The 23,353-nt window shown below is 38.4% G+C and overlaps 1 protein-coding gene and 1 pseudogene across 1 annotated transcript in view; both read left to right on the top strand.

Annotated features, from left to right (window-relative positions):
* The window catches only part of ARSJ (arylsulfatase family member J), an 81,028-nt gene extending 67,527 nt beyond the window's left edge, over window positions 1-13,501 (top strand). Inside the window, exon 2 of the mRNA XM_047090403.1 lies at window positions 12,076-13,501. Within this exon, the coding sequence (XP_046946359.1) occupies window positions 12,076-13,501 (1,426 nt within the window). The remainder of the gene's footprint in view (window positions 1-12,075) is intronic.
* An 8,670-nt stretch (window positions 13,502-22,171) lies between these two features.
* LOC124519938 (cytochrome b-c1 complex subunit 7-like) lies at window positions 22,172-22,951 on the top strand (annotated as a pseudogene).
* Window positions 22,952-23,353: the final 402 nt, after the last annotated feature.

Below are 23,353 nucleotides of genomic sequence, written 5' to 3'. Positions count from 1 at the left end.
TTGCAAGTGAGGGGTTTTAAAGACAAAATTTGGGGAAGGGGTTTCCTAAAAGGTGGACACCATTGATTGAAGGCCCACGCTAGCAGGTGCTCTGGTGCCGCTTTGTCTGATTCCCTGGAGGTCTTCTCCATCCCAAGAGACTTGAAACCTGAAAAATATCTTTATTCTTTTGATTAGGTACAGTCGGTGATTCTATCTCTAGGGTAGTGCTGATTCATACCTATAAGCTAGTAGAGTCGCATTCCTACAGGTTCGTTGGTCAGTCCAGTGGTGCCTGGGGCGATATGACCTCAAGCGTTCATTCTTTCATCTGCACTGACGAGATGGACACCAATTTCAAGATTAAAAGGGAAATTTCCAGAAAGAAATCACTAAACATGTGTTTTGCAGCCATGTTTCTAATGAGACCAGGACAACTGTATTCAGCGTAGCAAAATCTTTGATGTTGTAAATGTTAACATATTGTGGATGAGCAAGGCAATTGCAGGAATGAACAACAGGCTCTCATGACAAGGAAAGACCATTCAGAACCAGGAATTTTAAGTTACCTGACAAGTTATTTATTGATTTATTTATTTTTGCCTAAAGGGAGCATTTTCTCAGCTTCGAAGGGATACTTACATAATTTATTTAGTTCATTCCGTCTGCTTTCTTCTGGTCTAAATGTGGTCTCCTGAGTAGATGTCCCTAATAGAAGAACCCTCTTTGATGAGATGAACATTTTCTTTGTTTGAATTTAGATTTCTTTTTTTATTTTAAATTTTTTTTTTCAACGTTTATTTATTTTTGGGACAGAGAGAGACAGAGCATGAACAGGGGAGGGGCAGAGAGAGAGGGAGACACAGAATCAGAAACAGGCTCCAGGCTCTGAGCCATCAGCCCAGAGCCTGACGCGGGGCTCGAACTCACGGAGCGCGAGATCGTGACCTGGCTGAAGTCGGACGCTCAACCGACTGCGCCACCCAGGCGCCCCTCTTTTTTTATTTTAAATTAAACATTAGTGCCATATGTAATTAGTCTGAGTAGAGTAAGCTAAGTTTTTGACACCCATTCACCTAAGTTTCATTTACAGTATTTTATATAATATATAGAAATTATAAATGGTATTTACATAATGTATATAAATTCTATATAAATTTATATATCAGGAAATGCAAGCTTCCTCTTCTCTTACAATTATTATTATCTCCCTGGAAATAATGATGTCTAACTCTTTGGTGTATATCTTTACATTTTTTTTCTTTCTCTTTCTCTTTCTATGAATACACACTCATTCTCATTCATTTATTCATTCAACAAATATTTATTGATGTCATATTATGAGCCAGGTATTGTTTTAGGAGATAACAGCAGCGAATAGTTCCTGCCTTTGGGGAATTTACACATTTTTTTGTTATAAAAATGTAATAATATAGTAGGTACTCTGGCAGTGCCAGATGTTCTTTTACTCAATAATACATCATAAGCATTTCTCCACATCAGCACTTGGAGCCTCACCCTATTCTTTTTTTTTTTCTTTTTCCATTCATGTATCATGAAATAGTTTATACTCAGCATCTACACATTTTGTCAACCTAAAAAAAAAAGCAGTTATTTTATCAACAAAATGGGTTTCTTCAGGAATGGTAGAGAATTATAATTCAGGACCTACAAGCTACAGCAAAGCCATAGCCAAGTCCAACAGACTAAGGAGAAGAAGACTATTTTATGGAGAAGGAGGAAGTTGGGAGGGTTGTTTTTAACTAAGGTCCATTGGAGAAAAAACAAGAGTTCAAAGTGATGATGGTTTTTCATTGGCTGAGTTGCAGGGGTCCTCAATTTCTTAAAGCAGATGCAGTATACATCTTTTCCTGTTGGGACCTGTAACTGATCATTCTTACCTGTTAAGATTCTTTTGATGGGGTCTATAATTGACAATTCTTCCTGTAATTGATGTTGAATGGTATAGCTCCCGCTTCTAGCCTTCCAGCTCTACCTTAGTGGAAAATTAATATTTTCACAGTGTTCACTTTCCATTCAGGACTCAACCAACTAAAATCTGGATTTCTACTAAAATATAGTTTAATAGGTTGTTAAAGAGAAAGAATTTCCTCTGCCCTTCAAGATCCTTCTATTCTAGACTTAAGAATCAAATTGACAGAAGACAGATTAACAGGAGAAAATCAAATTTAGTTTCATACTTACCGGGATCCACATGGACATGAACTTCCAAAGAGAGTCAGGCAATGTGAGGTTTATTTGAGCTAAGAAGAGGGGTAAGCCTTTGGGGATACAAAGGGAAGGAAGTTTATTAGTAGGAAGGAGAAGGGAGATGTTTGGAAAACAAAGGTTGCCCTATTATGCCATTGAGTTTCTTAGGTAAAAAGGAACCTGTGTTAATAGCTCTCTTCCTGGTACATCCAGGGAGTTGTGGGGGAGGTGGCAGTCTGCCCTTGGCCCCTACAAGATCATACAGGCTTATTCCCAAGTTTCGTTGGTGCTTTTCAATTCTCACTTTTCTTGGCTTCTCTGCAGTATGTGATGCAGTCAACTCTAAAACTGCCCTTGACTACTCTAGTGCACACAGCAGCTGTTTCATCTCAAACTCTTTCCCTGTGCTGCTTGTTTTTCTTTGGAATAGTGGCATTTCCTGGGCTCTGTCTTTGGCCCTCAGTCCCCATTTTGTCTTTATTTATTTCTTTTAGGTTTATTTATTTATTTTGAGAGAGAGAGCACACATGGTTGTGAGTGGGGGAGGGAGAGAGAGAGAGAGAGAGAGAGAGAGAGAGAGAGAGTCCCAAGCAGACTCCACACCATGCTGTCAACTCAGAACCTGACATGGGTCTTGAATCCACAAACCGTGAAATCATGACCTGATACAAAACCAAGAGTAGAATGCTTAACTGACTGGGTCATCTTGGTGTCCTGTCCCATCTTGTATTTAAAAAAAAATTAATATTTGTTTATTTTTGAGAGAGAGAGAGAGAGAGAGAGAGAGAGAGAGAGAGAGCACCTGAGCATGGAAGGGGCAGAGAAAGAGTGAGACATAGAATCTGAAGCAGGCTGCAGACACTGAGCTGTCAGCACAGAGCCTGATGCGGGGCTCAAACTCATGAACCGTGAGATCATGACCTGATCCAAAGTCAGATGCTTAACCGACTGAACCACCCAGGTGCCCCAATCTCATCTTGTCTTTAAATGGTGTCATGTGCTCCCATGAATTACCACCACCTATATGTTAATGAGTCACAAATCTTGGAATAATTTCGTCCTATACACCTCCGACTGCATATCTTATAGGTGCTTCTGACTAAACACAGAACAGAACTCACCATCTTCCCATTCATTCCTGTTCTTAGATTTCTTAGCTTCATGCAGGAAAACTCCTTTCACCCCACTGCCCAGCCCAGACACTTGGGACTCACTCTTACCATCCCCTCTCCCACATTCTCCATAGCCTGTAGCCTTCTCAGATGTGCCTCCTTAGAATCTTCTTTGCATCCCCACTGTCACCCATCTCCATTTCAGTTGTCAGCATTTATCTCTTACACTAGGGCAAACCTACCTAACTTTGTCATGTTTTACTCCAATCTACCCTTCACACTACAACTAGAGTGAGTTTTCTAATGCAGACTTTTATTATATATTACTCTTCTCAAAAGTATTTCTTTGGTTTTCTGTGAGCCTCACATTAAGTACAAAAATCTTTGTACAGCTGTGTGCTGTAATACAGCTCTCTGTAACTCGCACCTACTTACCTCTGTAGTGTCATCTTCCACCAAGGTGTGTCTGAATCTCTGTTCTCATATTCTGAACTGTTGATCCACAGAGGGCCAAATTCTCTCCCTTTGTGCATTTGAACATTCTGCTCCTCTTACTGAAAAACTCTTTGCCTTCATGTCAGCTCTTCACCTAGATGGCTGTTCTTCCCTCAAGAATCACCTCAGATTCAATTCATGTTCCCTTGTGACTCTGTGTTTTGTCCATATTGTTCCAAGTGTTTCAAATATCTGCCTTTCCCTCACATTCACCTAGATAGACCATCAATGCCCTCAGATCAAACATGACCACCTCTGAGAGCATTTCCTGAGCCTAATATGAGTACTCAGAGAATGCTCTGGTTGTCTTTGTTGTAGTATTTATCCCTGTCACAATAGTCCTCTAATTGTTGTCTGTCTCAGACACTAGACTTGTTACCTAAAGATCTATCATAGCCTCTAACTCAGGAAACAAAGGGGAAGCCCTGGCAAGCTGCCACAGCCAACTGCTCCATCCTGAGGAATCCCAACAAATCAAAAGCAGAGCTCCTGGCTATGTTTGCCAACCCTGTTGCCCAACAAACTCAGATAAACTCGTCACAAGAGAAGCCAGTAAATTCAAGGGAGGAGTTTTAGAAAAGAGAAGGAGGTAAATTTATTTTGGGTGAAGGCAGCTAGGGGAGGTGGCAGGTTCAAGCCTTAACCAACATGGGGCACCTGGGTGGCTCAGTCAGTTAAGTGTCCGACATCAGCTCAGGTCACGATCTTGTGGTTCATGGGTTTGAGCCCTACATTGGGCTCTGTGCTGACAGCTGACAGCCTGGAGCCTGCTTCGGATTCTGTGTCTCCCTCTCTCTCTCTGCCCCTCCCCTGCTCTGTCTCTCAAAAATGAATAAAAAAACCATTAAATTTTTTTTTACAAAAACAACCAACCTCTCCACTGAACAACCAGCCTCTCCACTGGCAATATGGACACCTGAAGTTTTATGAGGAGAGGATGGGGGTGGGGGCACGTGCAAAAGAGCAGGCAGAGATTGATCATGGATGGGACTGGATATGTGTTTAGTCCATGAACCTGGGTGGGGAAGGGGATGTGTGGTCTTCCAGGCATTCCATTGCTATCAGAGCTTTTCTGGCCTGGCATTTGGAATTTTCCATTCATTGCAAAACACCTACATCAATGCCTCAAGAAAGTGTGATAAGAAATAAGCACAATGGGTTTTAGTTAGAGCATGAGTTAAGCAGTCTTGTCTATTTCTGCTTTTAACTGTTGGGGTCTATAGTTGAGCAAGAAGGCTCACTGAGTTCTTTGAGGGCAGGAATCATTGCTCTCAATCATTGAATGTTGAATAAGTAATTCATTCTAAACTATGTCTAGTTGTTCATCTCATGAATGAATATCCAATGAAATTCATTCATTCATGAGATGAAAAACTTATTATGATACCTCTCTCCCACGTACAACCTTTGTCAGAAGACATAATTAACTAAAAGATGAAATTAAGTCCTATAAATAGAACAACAGTCTTGGAGGTAAAAGAGTCTTTTGGAAGGAAGTGGTAAAGGAATACCTTGCAGAATATGGAAAATTAGTTATATTTTTCTAACTTATAAATATCTAAGTGACATTTGATTCATAAACTATAGTCTCTTATACTTGGTTCCTTCCCTTCAAAATATCAATTTTTCCTACACTATTGGCTAACTTCATATTCTGTAACAATCCTACACTTTAGAGTCTGTGTGGAACTGTGATGATTCATATTTTACCCTTATGAGTGTTTTACATTTATAAGGGTACATTAACTATGTAATTGGATTAAAACAATAATATTACATTAGACTTCCCTAGACAAAAGAGAATTCAAAACCACTGCCACTACCAGAACCCAGTGACATAAATGAATATTTAAAAAGATTACAGAAGTCTTTACACGTTCTAACACCAAGCTGAAAAGCCCACTTAGCTTTTGTCTTTTAAGCTGGCAGGAAAGTGAGAATGATGGCTATTGATTTCAACAGATTTGACATCAACTCTAGGTTTACTATTGTTCATATGGAATTTTCTTCACATGGTAGCCAGATGGTAATAAAAAAAATAGACTGAATTTCAAAATTAGTTTTTCTTAGTCATGATCATTGCATTCAGAAAATGCTATGTGAAAAACCTATTTTTTAAGCTAACTTTATATTAATCAAAGAAAGATGTTATATATATATGATGCATTGTGGAAACTTCTTTATCAAATACTTGTATGTAACATTATAAACTTGTTTTTGTGAATCTGCTCTGAGATTGCATGGGGTTCTTTGAGGAAACATTGACCTATCATCCTTGGTCCATAAATTCTTAAAGTTAGAAGGAACCTTAAAGGTAACTAGTACTCCTTTTCCAATTCAGATATATCTTTTACACAATCCCTGACAGACGATCATCTAGTCTATTTTGTTTTTCATTTCTTTTTTTTTCTTAGTTGGGTTTTTTGTTTGTTTGTTGTTGTTATTTTTGCCATCTGCCTTTTTGTAATGTTATTCATTAGTCCTAATTGTATACTTTGGAACAAAACAGAGATCAACTGGTCCATCCGCCATCTACCAAAATAGCAGCCACATATCTGAAAGTCCTTGTTTTTTTTTTTTTTTTTCCTTTTCCTTTCCCTCCCTTCACTGATTTAGTCTTATCAGTTCTAAATTCAAATTATACATTGGATTTATCCACTTACTTCCATTTTTATTGCCACTAGGTGGTAGTCCAAGCCACCATCATCTTTGACCTAGACTATTGTAACAGCGTCCTAATTAATCCCAGTTTTAGTTCTCATCTTTTACCAATCTACCTTCTGTACCAGTGGTCTCCAGATTGGAATACGTACACCCTAGGAAAACACAGGGTGATTCATTCGGATACAAGAACAAATACCAGAAAGTCTATTTATTTTTATCTACTTCTTTTTTTAAAATTTCTATTGTGTATGCTTTATAATGTTCATAAGTTGGTATAGCAGTGGATGTGTGTAATTTATAAATTAAAAAATGTACATATATTTGGGGAGAACATGCTTAAATATTGAATACTCTATTCCAGATGTGTTCTGATTAACAGAGTAGGAATATTACTTCTTAGAATTTGCACACTGCCCTTATATAATGTAAGATCTTATTAGCATTTTAGCTCTTTACATATTTGCTTTTTTATCAAATTCATAGTCTGGTATATACAACTTCCCAGATCTATAATGATCATGTAAATGATTGTTTTTTAACATGTAGTGCTTTCCACTTATCCCAATTAGATTTCCTTACAGTTTTTTTTTTTTTTAATTTTGAAACACTCTCATAGAAAAAGTCAAGTACTGCACATGTACAACAAAAAATAACATTTTCTCCTGAACCATTTCTTTGACTTACATTATATTGGCACTTTTCTAATATTTTCAGCCATTATTTTGTAGAATATCCCTCAGTTTGGGTTTGCCTGTTGTTTACTCGGGACTAGATTCACCTTATGCATCTTAAGCTGGCACACTGCAGAAACAATGCTGTTCTCCTCTCATTGCATCCTGTCTGCAGGCACAAGATGTTGATTTGTCCCAATTACTGAGATGTTAACTTTAATCTCTTGATTTATATGGTGTTTATCAGGTGCTTTCACTGTACAGTTACTCTTTGATTACGTGGTTTGTAATTATTATGTAGACTATGTCATCCCATTCCATAGCAACCTTTTATTATTTACTTATTTCTTTTTATTAGTATGGACTCAGGGCTTCCTATTTGATTCATTGGTATAATTCTTTACTATCACTATCTATTTTGATGCTCACATTATCCCAGATTTGGCCAGCAAGAGCCCCTTCATTCAGGATTCTGCATCTTTTTGACATATTCCCCTCACTCTTTGAGCCCTTCCTTAACTTTTGATCTGTATATCATCGTCTTTGTTTCAACATTTCAGGTCATTTAGATTACTTTGAATCTTGATTATGCCACTTATAATATTGACTCTTCCACCTAGATAATAAGCATTTCTTCTGTTTCTTATTCAAGTCATAGCAATAATGGATGATAATGGATATGGATATAACATGGATTATAATAATCAATGGATAATAATGACCAATGCATTGAAGCCAAGGAAAGAGCCTTGTTGTACTGCTCAAGACTACTTTCCAGATCAGCAGTCTTCGACCAATTAATCAGTTATATTAATTAATATACTATTTTGTAGTGTATTTTGAAGAATTATCTGATTGATAATCAAGCTAGTTGCTGCTGCCAACTTAAAGTCACTATTTTGCCAAAGATTCTTCCCTAGATTCCAACCATCTCCTTCCTTAAAGAAAATAATTTATTACCATTCAGTGGTGTTCTCCATGACTGAAAGCACTGTCTCAAGCCCCACCTGACCCCAAGGTTCAAGGAGCTCATGCCTTGAACTCACCCCCGTCGCTGGTACGATCTTTACCTAGAGCTCACTTAGGGATGTCAAAGCTTTGGGGATGGGAAGGTAGTGGACAAAACAAAACAAAAGCTTAGTCCCTGGCACACATTCTATACTCAACATATTGCTTAACTGAACTAATAAATACTGAAGATTAATGCAAATGAATTAACCCAAACTTTAAATAGGTCTAGCTGTTCAGTAATCTGTTTGTGTACCATGGAAAAGTCTCTAAAGCCAAAAAATCTGGATTCCAGAGTAGAACCTCAAGATTTACAGCTGTAAAGCCTGGCAAACCACTCAATTATACTAAATTACTCTGAGTTTCAGTGTTTTTGTCTTCGTTGTTATTAGATGAAAGTAATAAATGGATTACCCCTGCCTAGTCCACAGAGTTGTAGAAGCCAGAGAAATAATATAAATGAAAATTTTCTGTATGCCTTGATTGGTGTGAATGTGTAATATTATTATTATTATGGTGAATATACAATGTTACCATACAGTTATTTTTTTTCATTATTTTATAAGAAAAGAATCATGAGCAGATTTTTGAAATGCCTGTCATTTTCCTAAGCTGTTTACCTAATACTGATCTTTTTTTTAAAAAAGAAAATGAAGCTAACTTAGCAAGACTTTTCTTTTTGGCTCCACCTAATTTGTTTTTGTTTTGTTTTGTTTTTTGTTTTTGTTTTTGTTTTTTTTTTACATGCTCACGAGGCATCCCCTTAAAAAATTATTCTCATTTTTTTTCTGGGATCACGATAAGCCTCACTATTTGGTTTACAAAAATCCTCCCCATCTTTCATTAGAAAGTTAGAACCGATTTGCTTCTCAAGACTGATGCCATCTTTCCTCTGCTCCTTGAGTTTTCAAGAAGTACTGATATTAACTCTGTAAGAGAATAGAAAGAGCATCAGCTTAAGCTCTGTCATTCAGGAATTCATTTCACAGCTTGGAGGAGCAGGTTGGAGGAATTGGGCTCATCTCTACATCTCTATTCTCTTGTCTCTAAAATAAACATAAGGGGCACCTGGGTGGCTCAGTCTGTCAAGCATCTGGCTCTTCATTTCAGCTCTGGCTGTGGTCTCATAGGTCCTGGGGTCAAGCCCCATGTCGAGCTCTGTGCTGATAGTGTGGAGCCTACTTGGAATTCTCTCTCTCTCTCTCTCTCTCTCTCTCTCTCTCTCTCTCTCTTTCTCTCTCTCTCTCTCTCCCTGTCTCTCTACCCCTCCTGTTCTCTCTCTCTCTCTCTCTCTCAAAATAAATAAACTTTTAAAAAATGTTTAAAGTTAACATAAAAGCATCCTGCTTCTTACTGTTGCAATGAGGACTAAATGCAATAATACATGTGAAAGAAAGCCTATACATTATAAAACTTTACACAAATGTGTAACATAGTAACTCAGAACTCTGATGTAATAATAGCAAAACCAATCATTTGCTGACATATTCTCCTTACCAGACTCTATGCTGTCTTCAATGCCACAGCAACACAATATGTATTATTATCTCTATTTTACAGAGGAGGTAACTGAGGATCAGAGTGGTTAAGTACTGCCCAAAGCTACACAGCTAATAAGCAGTGGAGCAAACTCAAACCCAACACTGTCTGACCCCCAAACTGTACCCCTAACCCATGCCCCAGATTCTACCTGAAACTCCACCAATTTGGCCTCAGTCTCAAGTTCATTTAATAAGAGTCTGTCCTGAAAATATCTCTTCTGTTATGAGCCGCTGCCTAATCTTTTTGTTGTTGGTTCTGGATTTTCCCATATGAAAACTGTTCTAGGCTGTGGGGAAGACAGAAACCACACAGTTAATAATTCTGACCTCTCTCACTTATCTGCTAACACTATACCCTCTCCTGAAAGAAGCACACCTCTTCTTTCCTACTATTTTTTGTGTAAACATTTTCTGTACTTCCTGCTTTTAAAAGGCTCAATTAGTTTTGCTTTTAGTACTAGCTGAGAGAATGCCCAGTTTGATTAGAAAGATTGAATTGGTTAGCCATTCAATGAATTGAATAGATGCTCTGGCCAAGTACATTTTCTGCATAGAATTATTTAGTTAATAATTCATCAAAATGCTTGCCCATACAGATTTTTCAGTTTTTAAATTTACTCAATGCTTATGATGATAGGTGTTACCAATTTGTCATGTCCTTGTCACAAAATCAATAGTTTCACAAGTGAATGTTTTGGATCTTGAACTAGATCATCAAAAATTATCAAGGAGGGGCACCTGGGTTTCTTAGTTCATTAAGCGTCTGACTCTTGGTTTTGGCTCATGATCCATCTCACGGTTTGTTTCATGAGTTCAAGCCCAACCCAGAACTGGGTTCTGAGCTGACAGTGCGGAGCTTGCTTGGGATTCTCATTCTCTCCCTCTCTGAAAGGCCCTCCCCTGCTTGCACGCACTCACACACGCACTCTCTCTCTCAAAATATACAAACTTAAAATAACCAGAACAATATACATAAAATAGTATTTTAAAAAGTTACCAAGGATAGTAACAATACTGTCTGACTTTGGTGCTAAATAATGCTTTTGAAATGCTTATTTCTTTGAGAATTGATTACATTTTAAATTCTTACAATTGTGATAATTGTGAAACTTTGACAGCTAAATGATCAGCAGAGCAGACAGGGCCCATGTGAATGTTGCCTTGCCTTAGTGACCAAATATCCCTATAGACCCTACAAAACCAAAAGCATGTGACTACAATTGATACTTCAAAAGAACTCACAGTTACATTAACCTTTCATTTGTAGATTTAAATAAATTGAAGTACTCACCCAAGGTATGTATGACATGTTGGCCTTTCTGGTTAAATCCATTGTAAAAACTTTTACTTTTGATCTCAATATTACTCTTTGTAACTTGATTCCAAGAATATTTTCACATTTACTTTAAAACCTTCTACAACCTTCATTTTCTCAGAATTTCTATATTTTCTATTTTAAAAGTCCTTTTGAACTTATATAATAACTATGGAATCAATCACTTTTAAATGTCATTAACTGATAGGCACATCTTGACCCAAGTGAAACTTCATACACTATGTGATAATAACCATTCTCTGAAAAAAAAAAATCCTTGGCAAAATATCTTTGGGAAAAAGAACAATGCCAGAAACTAACGTTCATTTAATTTTAATGTATAGAAAGGGTTACCTTGTTTTCCTAGACTACATTGTAAGTGAATGCAACTTTTTTAAAAAGAGAGACACTGTGGAAAATACATGAAAGAACTCATTTCCTGCTGTTTGGGGGAAAATGTAATCCTTCCTTAGCATTAGCTAAAATACTTACCCTAAGATGGTTTTTCAGCAATAATGTATTGTGAGCCAGAAAAAATTCTTTCTCTTTACAGAGATCTAGCAGGCTGGGGACTAATTATAAAATATTTTTGTGACAATCAAACAGGAGACTTTTGTATAACTTTTGCATGTATTTTTAGTACTTCAGAATTAGCTTGAATTAGAGATCTCAGGAAATGATTTGGGAGCTAATGTGAGTTCTCTAGACTAATAATAATAATAATAATAATAATACTCTATGTACATTCATATCCTTTCCCTTATCACATTAGTTTTCAACATTACATAATTAGTTAAGAGATTAAAGTTTATTCAGATTAATACTGTTAGAAGAATTTTAAAGACACTTTGAGGTAAGTGGTGAAATCTCAGTTTCAAAAGTACCGATTTAGAGTGAAATGTATTTCAAATGTTATATATGAAACTAACTAGGGTAAGACTTGAATCAGCAGTAGAAATACTGAATTGGTCATATTTTATTTGGGGTGAAGTTTCTCTTCACAAGAGCATTGTTTAGTTTAAGAATCTTTATAATATCTCTTTTATCCTTCACTGACAAAATTTTTTACTCTTATCAAGGTATCAGATACACACCGGACTTCAACATTCTATCATAAGACCTACCCAACCCAACTGCTTACCTCTGGACAATGCAACCCTACCTCAGAAGCTGAAGGAGGTTGGATATTCGACACATATGGTTGGAAAATGGCACTTGGGTTTTTACAGAAAAGAATGTATGCCCACCAAGAGAGGATTTGATACCTTTTTTGGTTCCCTCTTGGGAAGTGGTGATTACTATACACACTACAAATGTGACAGTCCTGGGATGTGTGGCTATGACTTATATGAAAATGACAATGCTGCCTGGGACTATGACAATGGCCTATACTCCACACAGATGTACACTCAAAGAGTTCAGCAAATCTTAGCTTCCCATGATCCCAGAAAGCCTATATTTTTATATATTGCCTACCAAGCTGTTCACTCACCACTGCAAGCTCCTGGCAGGTATTTTGAACATTACAGATCCATTATCAACATAAATAGGCGGAGGTACGCTGCCATGCTTTCCTGCTTAGATGAAGCAATCAACAATGTGACCCTGGCTCTGAAGACATACGGTTTCTATAACAACAGCATTATCATCTACTCTTCAGATAATGGCGGCCAACCCACAGCAGGAGGAAGTAACTGGCCTCTCAGAGGTAGCAAAGGAACATACTGGGAAGGGGGCATTCGAGCTGTTGGCTTTGTGCATAGTCCACTTCTGAAAAACAAGGGAACAGTGTGTAAGGAGCTTGTGCACATCACTGACTGGTACCCCACTCTTATTTCACTGGCTGAAGGACAGATTGATGAGGACACTCAACTGGATGGCTATGATGTCTGGGAAACCATAAGCGAAGGCCTTCGTTCACCCCGGGTGGATATTTTGCACAACATCGACCCCATTTATACCAAGGCAAAAAATGGCTCCTGGGCAGCAGGCTATGGGATCTGGAACACTGCAATCCAGTCAGCCATCAGGGTGCAGCACTGGAAACTGCTTACAGGAAACCCTGGCTACAGTGACTGGGTTCCCCCTCAGTCTTTCAGCAACCTGGGGCCAAACCGGTGGCACAATGAACGAATTACGTTGTCAACTGGCAAAAGCATATGGCTTTTCAACATCACGGCTGACCCATATGAGAGGGTGGACCTATCTACTAGGTATCCTGGAATCGTGAAACAGCTCCTACGGAGGCTCTCACAGTTCAATAAAACCGCAGTGCCTGTCAGGTACCCTCCCAAAGACCCTAGGAGTAATCCTCGGCTCAACGGAGGAGTCTGGGGACCATGGTATAAAGAGGAAAACAAGAAAAAGAAGCCAAGCAAAAATAAGGCTGAGAAAAAGCAGAAGAAAAGTGAGAAAAAGCAGAAGAAAAGTAAGAAAAAGAAGAAACAGCCGAAAGCAGGTTCATTTCCAAATTGCCATTCAGGCGTTTGCCATTATCTTAGATAATTACGAATTTTTTTCCTGTCTGGTTAAACTTAAGTCGGTCTTAGTCTTTTAGCTGTTTTCTAGAGAGACCAGCAAATTTGGCTCAATAATTTTACTGCCGGAAGTAGCAGCCCTGTTTTCATGTTGTGCCACTCCAGAGACTGCTGCCACCTGGTCGTCATGTGGAAGACGGTTCTGTTTTGTGCCAAAGGTGCTACCCTTGCAAGCCACACTTAGAGGAGAATGGAGATGCTGATTTCTTTTGCTCCTTTACAAAAATGGTCCTTAATCAGTGCAACTGTTGTGCTTTCGTCAACTGACCAGACACTATGCTTTAAAACTGCGATCAACGGACATGCTAATTTGATGGAAGTTACAGGGTAGCATGATTAAAAACTACCTTTGATAAAGTACACTCAAAGGTTGCATCACCTGAAAGGCCTTGAAAGATACGTTTTCTTCGTGAATTATTGTATCTCTGTCTTAGGATACTTGGTTTTTGAAGTTAATTCCATTTCACGTATCATTTCCTTTCCTGTGAAAATAAGCTGTTGCTCCCATGTAAACAGCTTGCACCTCATTCTGTCATGCATGAGGGAATGGCATATAAGAATGTTTGAGCACACTGCCAAAACGTGAATGTAACTATTTTCTAAACACTTTAATAGAATGACGTTTCAACGTAAAGTATGTAATTTATTTTTACAGAAAAAAATATTAATTATTTTGTTTTCACAAAAAAGTTATACAAATAACTTTTAATTATTTTATTTTTATTTTCTAAATACTGTTAGAAGAATTTTATTTCATATCTTCAATATTACCAAGCACTGTAGTACTATAAATTACTGTAATACTGGGTGAATTCGTAAAAGATAAAAAGAAAATTATTCAGCAAAAATGATAATCATCATTGTTCAGCCATTATTTGAATGTAAAAAGATGAATATATTCCTTACAAATTACTTGGAATTCAGTGTTGTACAGGGTTGAAAGACAACTTTATTGTCTATCATAATAAACACCTTATTTATGTGTCTTTATTATTAAAATGACTTCTTTTATGGCACTAGAAACTTTATTGTGGCTTTTCTGATCTAATTTCTAGATGAAATTATATTCTTCATCTTAACAACAAACATCTTTACAAATAGGCAATTGTAGGTATGGTTTGCTAACTACCATAGTAAATAACATGGATTTTTTCAAATAGGAGATGTTTCCACTTGGCTATTTCATAGACAAAAATGTCCTTTTGTTAATAAATAACATTTATAATGATCCTACTCTTATATAAAGTGGACACACTGGGGAGACAGAGAGAAATGAAGATATGGACCCTACCTGGAATAATTAAAAATCTGGTTTGGAACTCACATGTGTGAATACCATGAGGAGGATTAAAGGAGCATGATCTTGGACACCTGGGTGGCTCAGTTGGTGGTTAAGCCTTCCACTCACCTCAGGTCGTGATCTCACAGCTTGTGAGTTCTAGCCTGTACCGAGCCCTGTACTGAGCCCCATACTGGGCTCTGTGCTGAGCATGCAGAGCCTGCTGAGATTCGCTGTCTCTCCCTCTCTCTCTGCCCCTCCCCTGCTCCTGCTCTCCCTCTCTCTCTCTCTCAAAAATAAGTAAATAAACTTAAAGAAAAAAAAAAGGAGAGCATGGTTTGTAATAAAATTTATCATGGGTCATCAATGGGCCTAGATTGATGTGGCTCCTCTGTCTGCCCTAGAGTTTTCCTTAAAGTGACTTCCCCTGATACAAGGGCCTCTAAGCCTCATAGTCAACACTTCAAAAATCACAGAAAGAAGTTACAACTGTGATAACAAAATGTATGCGGTGGTATGGCAGCATACCATTAAATACATTTGTATCAGAATTCAAGGGACTGCCTTTCACAATTTATGGAAATCAATAAAAGAACATTTAGACTGTTACTGAAATTACTAACCAAAATGATAAAAAAATAATTTTAGTATTTTACTTCTAGAGTATATGTTTTATGTAGGATAAAGAACTATTTCCTGAGCTTGTGTTTTATAGACTATATATTAAATGAGTCTTAGAAATCAAAGGCATATTGTCAGTGTTTTCCTTTCTTAGTGGTACATCAAATAATGATGTGATTTACAACAGTTGATGTCTTATAACTCAAAAAATAGAGTTATCATTAGAAAATAGTTTTGAGGATAAGTTCAGGAAATGCTGAGTTAAACAAAGTTAAAAAGGTCTCTTTAATGCTGCCTTTCTTAAGAGTTCTTAAAATCCTGATTTGCCTCATAAATCTCTAACAGATGGAAGTTTTTATTCATGATTTTCTAATTTATTTCACCATAAAACTCTTGTCAATAGCACATTGCACAGCACTAGGCAAAGTGTGGAACAGACTTTGAAAATTATGAGTGTAAACATAGAATCTTCTAGAAAAAGGAGGCAATTAAGATTATGAAAATTAACTCACATGAAGCCACTAAGGATTACATAATATGATGTGATTTTAAGTTCTCTATTAATGACCATAACTTTCTCAATGAAAATAAATTAGCCCATAGTCTTCTATCTAGAAATGGCTTCACAAATGTTGCTAGTGTTCGCTGCACCTGGTGCTTAGGGAGACTGATTTAAGAGAAGTCTGTCTTGCCCTTAAGGAGCTAAAGTCTAATAGTCATCTATAAATAATGAACAAAAATCTTTCCAAAATGCTGTCAGCAAATCACTAGGTATTTCAAGATGTCCAGGAAGGAAAATACTGTACACTTGACTTTCATGTCCTAATCATTCAAACTCTGTTAATACTGGGTATTTAGTCTCAGGTGTCAATCTCCTAAACTGCGATTCTCAGGTTGAATTTCTAGGGCCATCTGTGGCTCTTCCAAGTGTAAATTGCAACTCTTTAAAGCCTCTGATCCTGGGGCCCCTGGGTGGCTCAGTCTGTGAAGCATCCAACTTAGGCTCTGGTCATGATTTCATGGTTTGTGAGTTTGAGCCCCTCCTCAGGCTCTGTGCTGACAGCTCAGAGCCTGGAGCCTGCTTCAGATTCTGTGTCTCCCTGTCTCTCTGCCCCTTCCCCATTCATGCTCTGTCTCTCTCTCAAAATAAATAAACATTAAAAACAAATTAAAAAAAACCTCTGATCCTTTCATTAGGAGAACAAAAGAAAGTCCTGTTTCCCACTAGCTTTGTCAGAAAATACTTTGTAGCTATGGCTATGTGCCTTGGATGAGAAAGGATATAAACATTTTATTGGAATAAAAAAGCAACAAAGCAACAAAACCTTGTGGTACCTTTCCAGTGAAAACTTCCACCCCACATCTGTCCAGTCTACTAAAGGAGATGTTTCATGTATATTTACATACTCTTACCTCACTTTCAAAAAATTGAGCGACTGTTACAGTTTCTTGAAAATCTTTTTGAAGATCTTCAGAAATAGAGAAAACGGCATGCCATTGACCACTGAATAAGTATACAGTTAATGTATTTTGGCATTTGATATTCCAAGGTACATGAGTTTGGCATCAGGATTAGCTTCTTTAGCATTTAATTCATAAGGTGCTTGAGCAAATTGTGAATTTGTCAGTAGCTATCAGAATATGTGTTGTTGGCAGAAGTAAGTTGGCTTTGCAAAAGAAGCAAACAAAATTCTTATGTCATAAGCTAATAACTTCATTGTTCCCTCTTAGGGAAAATCACTTATCCAAATGTGCACGTTCATGCAACAAATATTTATCATATCCTACTACCTGTCAGGTAAAATTCTATCTGTCAGGTAAAAATTCTTACCTTTGTGCAGGTTATGCTCTTGCCAAGTTAGGCAGACAATAAATAATGAACAAAACTTATACACAAAATCCCCTCCCTCCACCCCCCACCCCTCCTTAGCCTCAGTTTTGCTTTCCACGGTTTCATTTACTCACGGTCCACTGCAGCCCGGAAGCAGATGATACTTCTTCTTCTATATCATCAGGTCAATGGTTTGCCATCCCAATGCTCAGGTCATTCACCTCACTTCATTTCATCACTTTGGGATTTTTTCATCTCACGTCATCACAAGAAGGCTGAGTAAAATACAGTAAGATATTTGAGAGAGAGACCCTTATTCACACAACTTTTATTACAGTATACTGTTATAATTGTTCTATTTTGTTATTACAGATTGCTGTTAATCTCTGTGTTTCATTTATAAATTAAGTTTTATCATAGGTATGTATGTATAGCAAAAAACGTAGAATATAGGGTTAGACATTATCTGTGGTTTCAGGCATCCACCTGGGGTCTTGGGATTGCTGTATTATATAAAGTGATGTGAAGAAAAAAAAGTAGATCAAGGGGAGGGTTCACTCAATGCTGAGTTTACCCACCCATTCTTTCAAGATTTGCCAAGTGCCACATGTAATGATACCTGCGAGGGTATGATGACAAGCATCATCAGACAGAGCCCCTGCCTTCAGGTCATGTACATCTCCTAGGAGACACAGCCATAAATCAACTAACCAAACATCCTCATCTCCCCCACCCTTCTTCCTAATCTCTTTCTGTAGCACTTATCACTCTTTAACATATTTCATATTTTACTTACATATTTTCTTTATTCTCTGTTTCTTCCCACTAGAGTATAAGCTTCTTAAGAAAAGTGGTTTATGTCTGCTCTATTTACATCTGTACCACCAGTATATAAAACAATGTCCACCTCATAGTCAGCATTCAATATATATCTTTTGAATGAATAAATAAAATAATCACATATATCCATATGTTCAGCTACATTTGCTTAGTTTCCGTTTTGCATTTCTTTATAGAGAGCTTTCACTGCTGAAAATAGAACTAATCCTCCCTAATACCTTTTCTTATAATAATAGTAGTGATGTGAAATACAGACATTTCCAGCACTATAAAAAAAGTAACTCTAATAACGTACAGTTATAAAAACAGAGTATTACAGCAAAAACCAAGCAAAACTCACACAAAATTGAGAGCAAATTTTATCTACATAATCTTTATTACCTAACAGGGCAGAACACTATTATTCTAACACACTTTGAATATTATAGATACATTAGTTGAAATGAGAGTTTTCAGAAAGGAGAGGTGGGAGCTTAAATCGTGAATAATTTTTTGTAGCAAATCATGAAAGAAAAAATATATATAGCAAACAAGCCTGTGTCTTCATAGAATTATGAAGCCACATGGACTATAGCTCATATCCTTGGGTATTCCATTACAAAGCTCTCCAATTTGGCAGAGCAGGATTTTTTTTTTTTTTTTTTTTTGAGAAAGGGTGCAAGTGAACGAGGGGCAGAGAGAGAGAAAAATGGGACTCACCTGAAGCGGGGCTCATGTTCACCTAAAGCAGGGCTCATGTTCACCACATGGAGGACTAGTGCTAACTGGATGAGGGGCTCAAGTTTACCGGATGCGGCACTCGAACTCATGAACCGTGTGATCGTGACCTAAGCTGAATTCAGCTGCTTAACTGACTGCGCCACCAGGCTCCCAGGAATTCTTCTTTAAAGATATATTTTTCTTAAGCTAGATTGTAGCATCCCTATGAAGTCTATTGATTTATTGGCTAGATATGGCATTATTAAACACAGGATGCCAAAATGTCCTTGGGAGTTAGGCAGACAAATATTACCTAACCTTCCATTTCATGTCTCTGACTTGAGATTTCCTTTCTCTCAAGTTTGCTGCAATCCCATAATGTTCTTGGTCAATTGGCTTATGCAATGTTGTGTAAAATTAATCCCCCAAACTGAAAAAGAACGAGAAAATAACATAGGCTTAATAGAAATGTCTACGTATTCACTCTTTGCAGGAATTCTTTAGCTGATAATTTTAAGTGGGGAGCATCTTCTTAATCAAATAAAAGTAAAATCCGTCTTTCAGAATAAAAATCCACAACCAATTTTCAATATGACATATTAATCTCTCGAGAAACAATACTTTAAAGAATTAATGTTCTTCAGCCTTGAGAGTTGTGAATGACTGGCAGATACTTTCGACTGAACTTCTGAATCCTAAACAACTATGAGAATTTTTTTTATATAATTAAGGTTAACAAAAACAAAACCTTAATTTTATATAGCATGTGAAACTATAATTTCTCATGTCTTCATCACCAGACCTTCCAGAGGATCCTTTTCAGCAAGAATGGTAACATAATTCATCAGTCATGGAGACTCATTCTAATACATGTCCCACTAACATTTCTTTATTTGTAGCTTTTCATGATTTGAGTATCAATCCACTCTAGCCCCTGGGAGGTAGGAAATTACAAGCATATAACATCCATGTTAATTTCTACTCTGCAGTCAGACTTAATTCAGCAACAAAATTTCGGGTTTCAGAGTATGTTACCCCAAAATTTGCTGCATTGGCATACTGATTATTTTGAGTGAGTTAAAGTCACATTAAAAGCAGCAGATGCAAGAAGGGCCCTCCGGCCTTCCATTTTCTTCTAGAAAGCAGGAGATAAAACTCCCATGTGAAAAGTGCCCTCCCTGTACCAGAAGGAAGGAAAACATTTTCGTCACCAGAGAAGGGGAGTGGAGGCTGGGAGAATTCTGTACAAACTTGTTAAACTGATCCTCATCTTTCTAGTCACTTTTCCACAATTAACTGCCCTAGCCCAAACCTCTGTGTTTTGTCACGTTCTCACGATTTCTTACCCTTTGTCCAACCTAGCACATAGCATTCAGCTCCAGCTACTGCTTTGGGTCTTCATTTTCCCGTGAAGGTGCCCAAGTACATGTACAAATAAAATATACAGTCTTTTATTAAATTTGTTTTTCTTTTCTTCAGGTTTTGCTCAAAGCCCTAAGAGTTAACTTAGCATTTCAAAAACTACAGTGACAGCTGCCAAGATAAGCTATTATTTCCCAGCTGGAAGAAGTGGCTGCAGTGACAGTTAGACTAGGTAAGTGGATAAGTGGAGAGGTTTCGCCCTTATTTCTTTCTTTGGCTCAATGCCTGTGCACTTCTGAGCATCTGGGCTGTGGTTGGGCTGTTTCTTTCTGTCCTCTTACGTACAACCATGGCTCCCCATTTTACACTTTTAGCACCTTTATTATCCATCCCTGACTCCCATTTCCTGCCACAGAACTAGGCACATAGACACCTGTGTCCAACAGATGATTAACATCTTAATTCTTCCCCTCCTAAAAGTCCCCAGCTTAAAGAGATGAGTGTGTAGCTACCCCCATCCCCTGGAGACAGGAAGTCCTGAGCCTACCCTTAAACCTTTAGGCAGCAGAGATCATAGCAGAAGGGGAGTGAGGGATGTGGAGGAAGCAAAGTGTTTGCATAGGAATAAGTGAGATGCATCTCCCTTCAGATCTGAGCACCTTAGCAGCCGCTGTGCCCCAAACCTTGCTTCAGTTTTGGTAACTAATTAATGCTTTCTCCTCCCACTGAGGGAGAGAGCAATAAACAAAATAATTTCTACTGTTTTTGGCCTACCCAAGGACCAACTTTGGGAATATTCCTCTTCTTTCTCATCTAACCTGGAGGAGAAAGCAGCAGAAACGTCTAACATTTCAACCCACCCACAGAGCAATTTTAAGGATTCCTGGGCCCTTTCTTCCCTTGCCTGTAAGAGAGAAAAAAAGCCCACGGCACTATTTGGGCTGTTAATTCCAATCTTACCTCCCAGTCCTCAGCCAACAAGGTCTTCCAATCCTTTCAACCTGTCAGCTACAGTTTCTTTTGATATCTCTCAAATCCCATGAGTCAGCCTATGAGGGTCTCCTGTGTCTCTTCCAGAAAACTATGTTTCAAATGGGATCTCATCCTTGTCAGCAAAATTGATACATTGTTGCTGTCTATATTTGTTCATCACTGTCCTCAAAGAAACCATGAATTTGCTGGAGCAGAGATCAGAGTCATTGTTATTATTTACCACAATGGCACCACCAATTTCTCAGAGGTGACCTAGTAATAGCCACATGGTTGGGACCCCATGTCCAGGAGTTGTATCTCAGGAAACCTGAGATTAAGAATCGGGGTTTTGGGGCGCCTGGGTGGCGCAGTCGGTTAAGCGTCCGACTTCAGCCAGGTCACGATCTCGCGGTCCGTGAGTTCGAGCCCCGCGTCAGGCTCTGGGCTGATGGCTCGGAGCCTGGAGCCTGTTTCCTATTCTGTGTCTCCCTCTCTCTCTGCCCCTCCCCCGTTCATGCTCTGTGTCTCTCTGTCCCAAAAATAAATAAACGTTGAAAAAAAAATAAATAAAATCCATTAAAAAAGAATCGGGGTTTTATGTAGAAATAGGATTATCTCCCCTTCCCTCCTCCCCTCTGGAGAAAAGAGAGAAACCCTTGCTGCACAGTCTTTACAGCCCTTTGGAATGTAAATGTAAATAAATTCTCTCCAAAAGGGAGAGGGAAGTCAGCACCACAGAAGGTGAAGCATTTGGCTCTGGAAGAGGTAAGTTTAATACCCTTTGAATGAGAACAGATGGTTCAAGGTCTATCTAATTCCCTTTAACTTCCAAGGCTTGTCCTTTAACCCAGGTGCCAGTAACGTTTTCTCAGAAAGCTCTAACCGTGCAGAACCATGAAAATATCCACTTCTTGACAAGGGTCAGTGGTTTCCTGTGTCTGAATGTTGGAGCAGGATTGACCACAACTAGGTAGAAGGGAATCTTCTGGGGTGAGGGAAGGATTTTAAACTGAATTGTGGGGTCTTGGGTCAAAATGGGGAGCAGGGCTGCTGTTGCAGCATCAAGCCGGTGGCTGGGGGGTATATGAAAATGGTGTTACAGTGCTGCAGGGTTTAATAAACTGGGGTTGTGTTACCATATGTGAGCATGATGATGTGAAAGAGGCCATAAGGCTTCCTGAGAACCTGTATAACAACAGGTGTTTCGCATTAAGAGAACAGTGGACCCAAATGCAAGGCAGCAAGCAGATTTTACCTAAAGAGCAGTGGACAGGGGCACCTGGGTGGCTCAGTCAGTTGAGCATCCGACTTTGGCTCAGGTCCTGATCTCATGGTTCCTGGATTCAGGCCCCATGTCAGGCTCTGTGCTGACAGCTCAGAGCCTGGAACCTGCTTTGGATTCTGTTTCTCTCTCTGCCCCTCCCCCACTCGTGCTCTGTCTCTCTCTGTCTCTCTAAAATGAATAAACGTTAAAAGTAATAATAATAAGGGGAGTCTGGGTGGCTCAGTCATTTAAGTGTCTGACTTCAGCTCAGGTCATGATCTGGTGGTTCATGGGTTCAGGCTCTGTGCTGACAGCTCAGAGCCTGGAGCCTGCTTTGGATTCTGTGTCTCCCTCTCTCCCTGCCTGTCCCCCACTCACTCTCTCTCTCTCTCTCTCTCAAAAATAAAAGAACATTAAAATTTTTTTAAAGTAATAATAATAAAGGAAAGAACAGTGGACAAAATATGAACAGGGTAAATTCCATCTTGAACCCTATCTGAAAGAAGTCACTTGGCAAAGAAAAGAGAGGGAGGAATGGGCAAAGGAATAATCATGGAGCTGAAATCTGTGGTTGCAGCTCTCCTCAAATATTTTTAAGAAGTTGGGTAGACCTGAAATGTACAATTTAGAAATATTTGAGCTGCAAATGTACTACTTTAAATAAATGTCTCTTGTATTTTTAAAAATTAAACTGAAAAATTGTAATAAAGAAGTTGAATTGTGGGGATAATTTCACAACTCATAATGTACTAAAACTCAGTGGGGCCCCTGGGTGCCTCAGTCGGTTAAGTGTCTGACTTCAGTTCAGGTCATGATCTCACGGTTTGTGGGTTCGAGCCCCGCATCGGGCTCTGTGCTGACAGCTCAGAGCCTGGAGCCTGCTTCGGATTCTGTGTCTCCCTTTCTCTCTCTCTCTGTGCCTCTCCTGCCTCTCCTTCCCTCTCTCTCTCTC

Source organism: Lynx rufus, unplaced genomic scaffold (genome assembly GCF_022079265.1).
Source record: "Lynx rufus isolate CCGP_SWC_20201006 ecotype Redwood Valley unplaced genomic scaffold, mLynRuf1.p SCAF_3, whole genome shotgun sequence".
Taxonomy (NCBI): Eukaryota; Metazoa; Chordata; class Mammalia; order Carnivora; family Felidae; genus Lynx; species Lynx rufus.
This window is presented reverse-complemented; position numbering and strand designations above follow the sequence as displayed.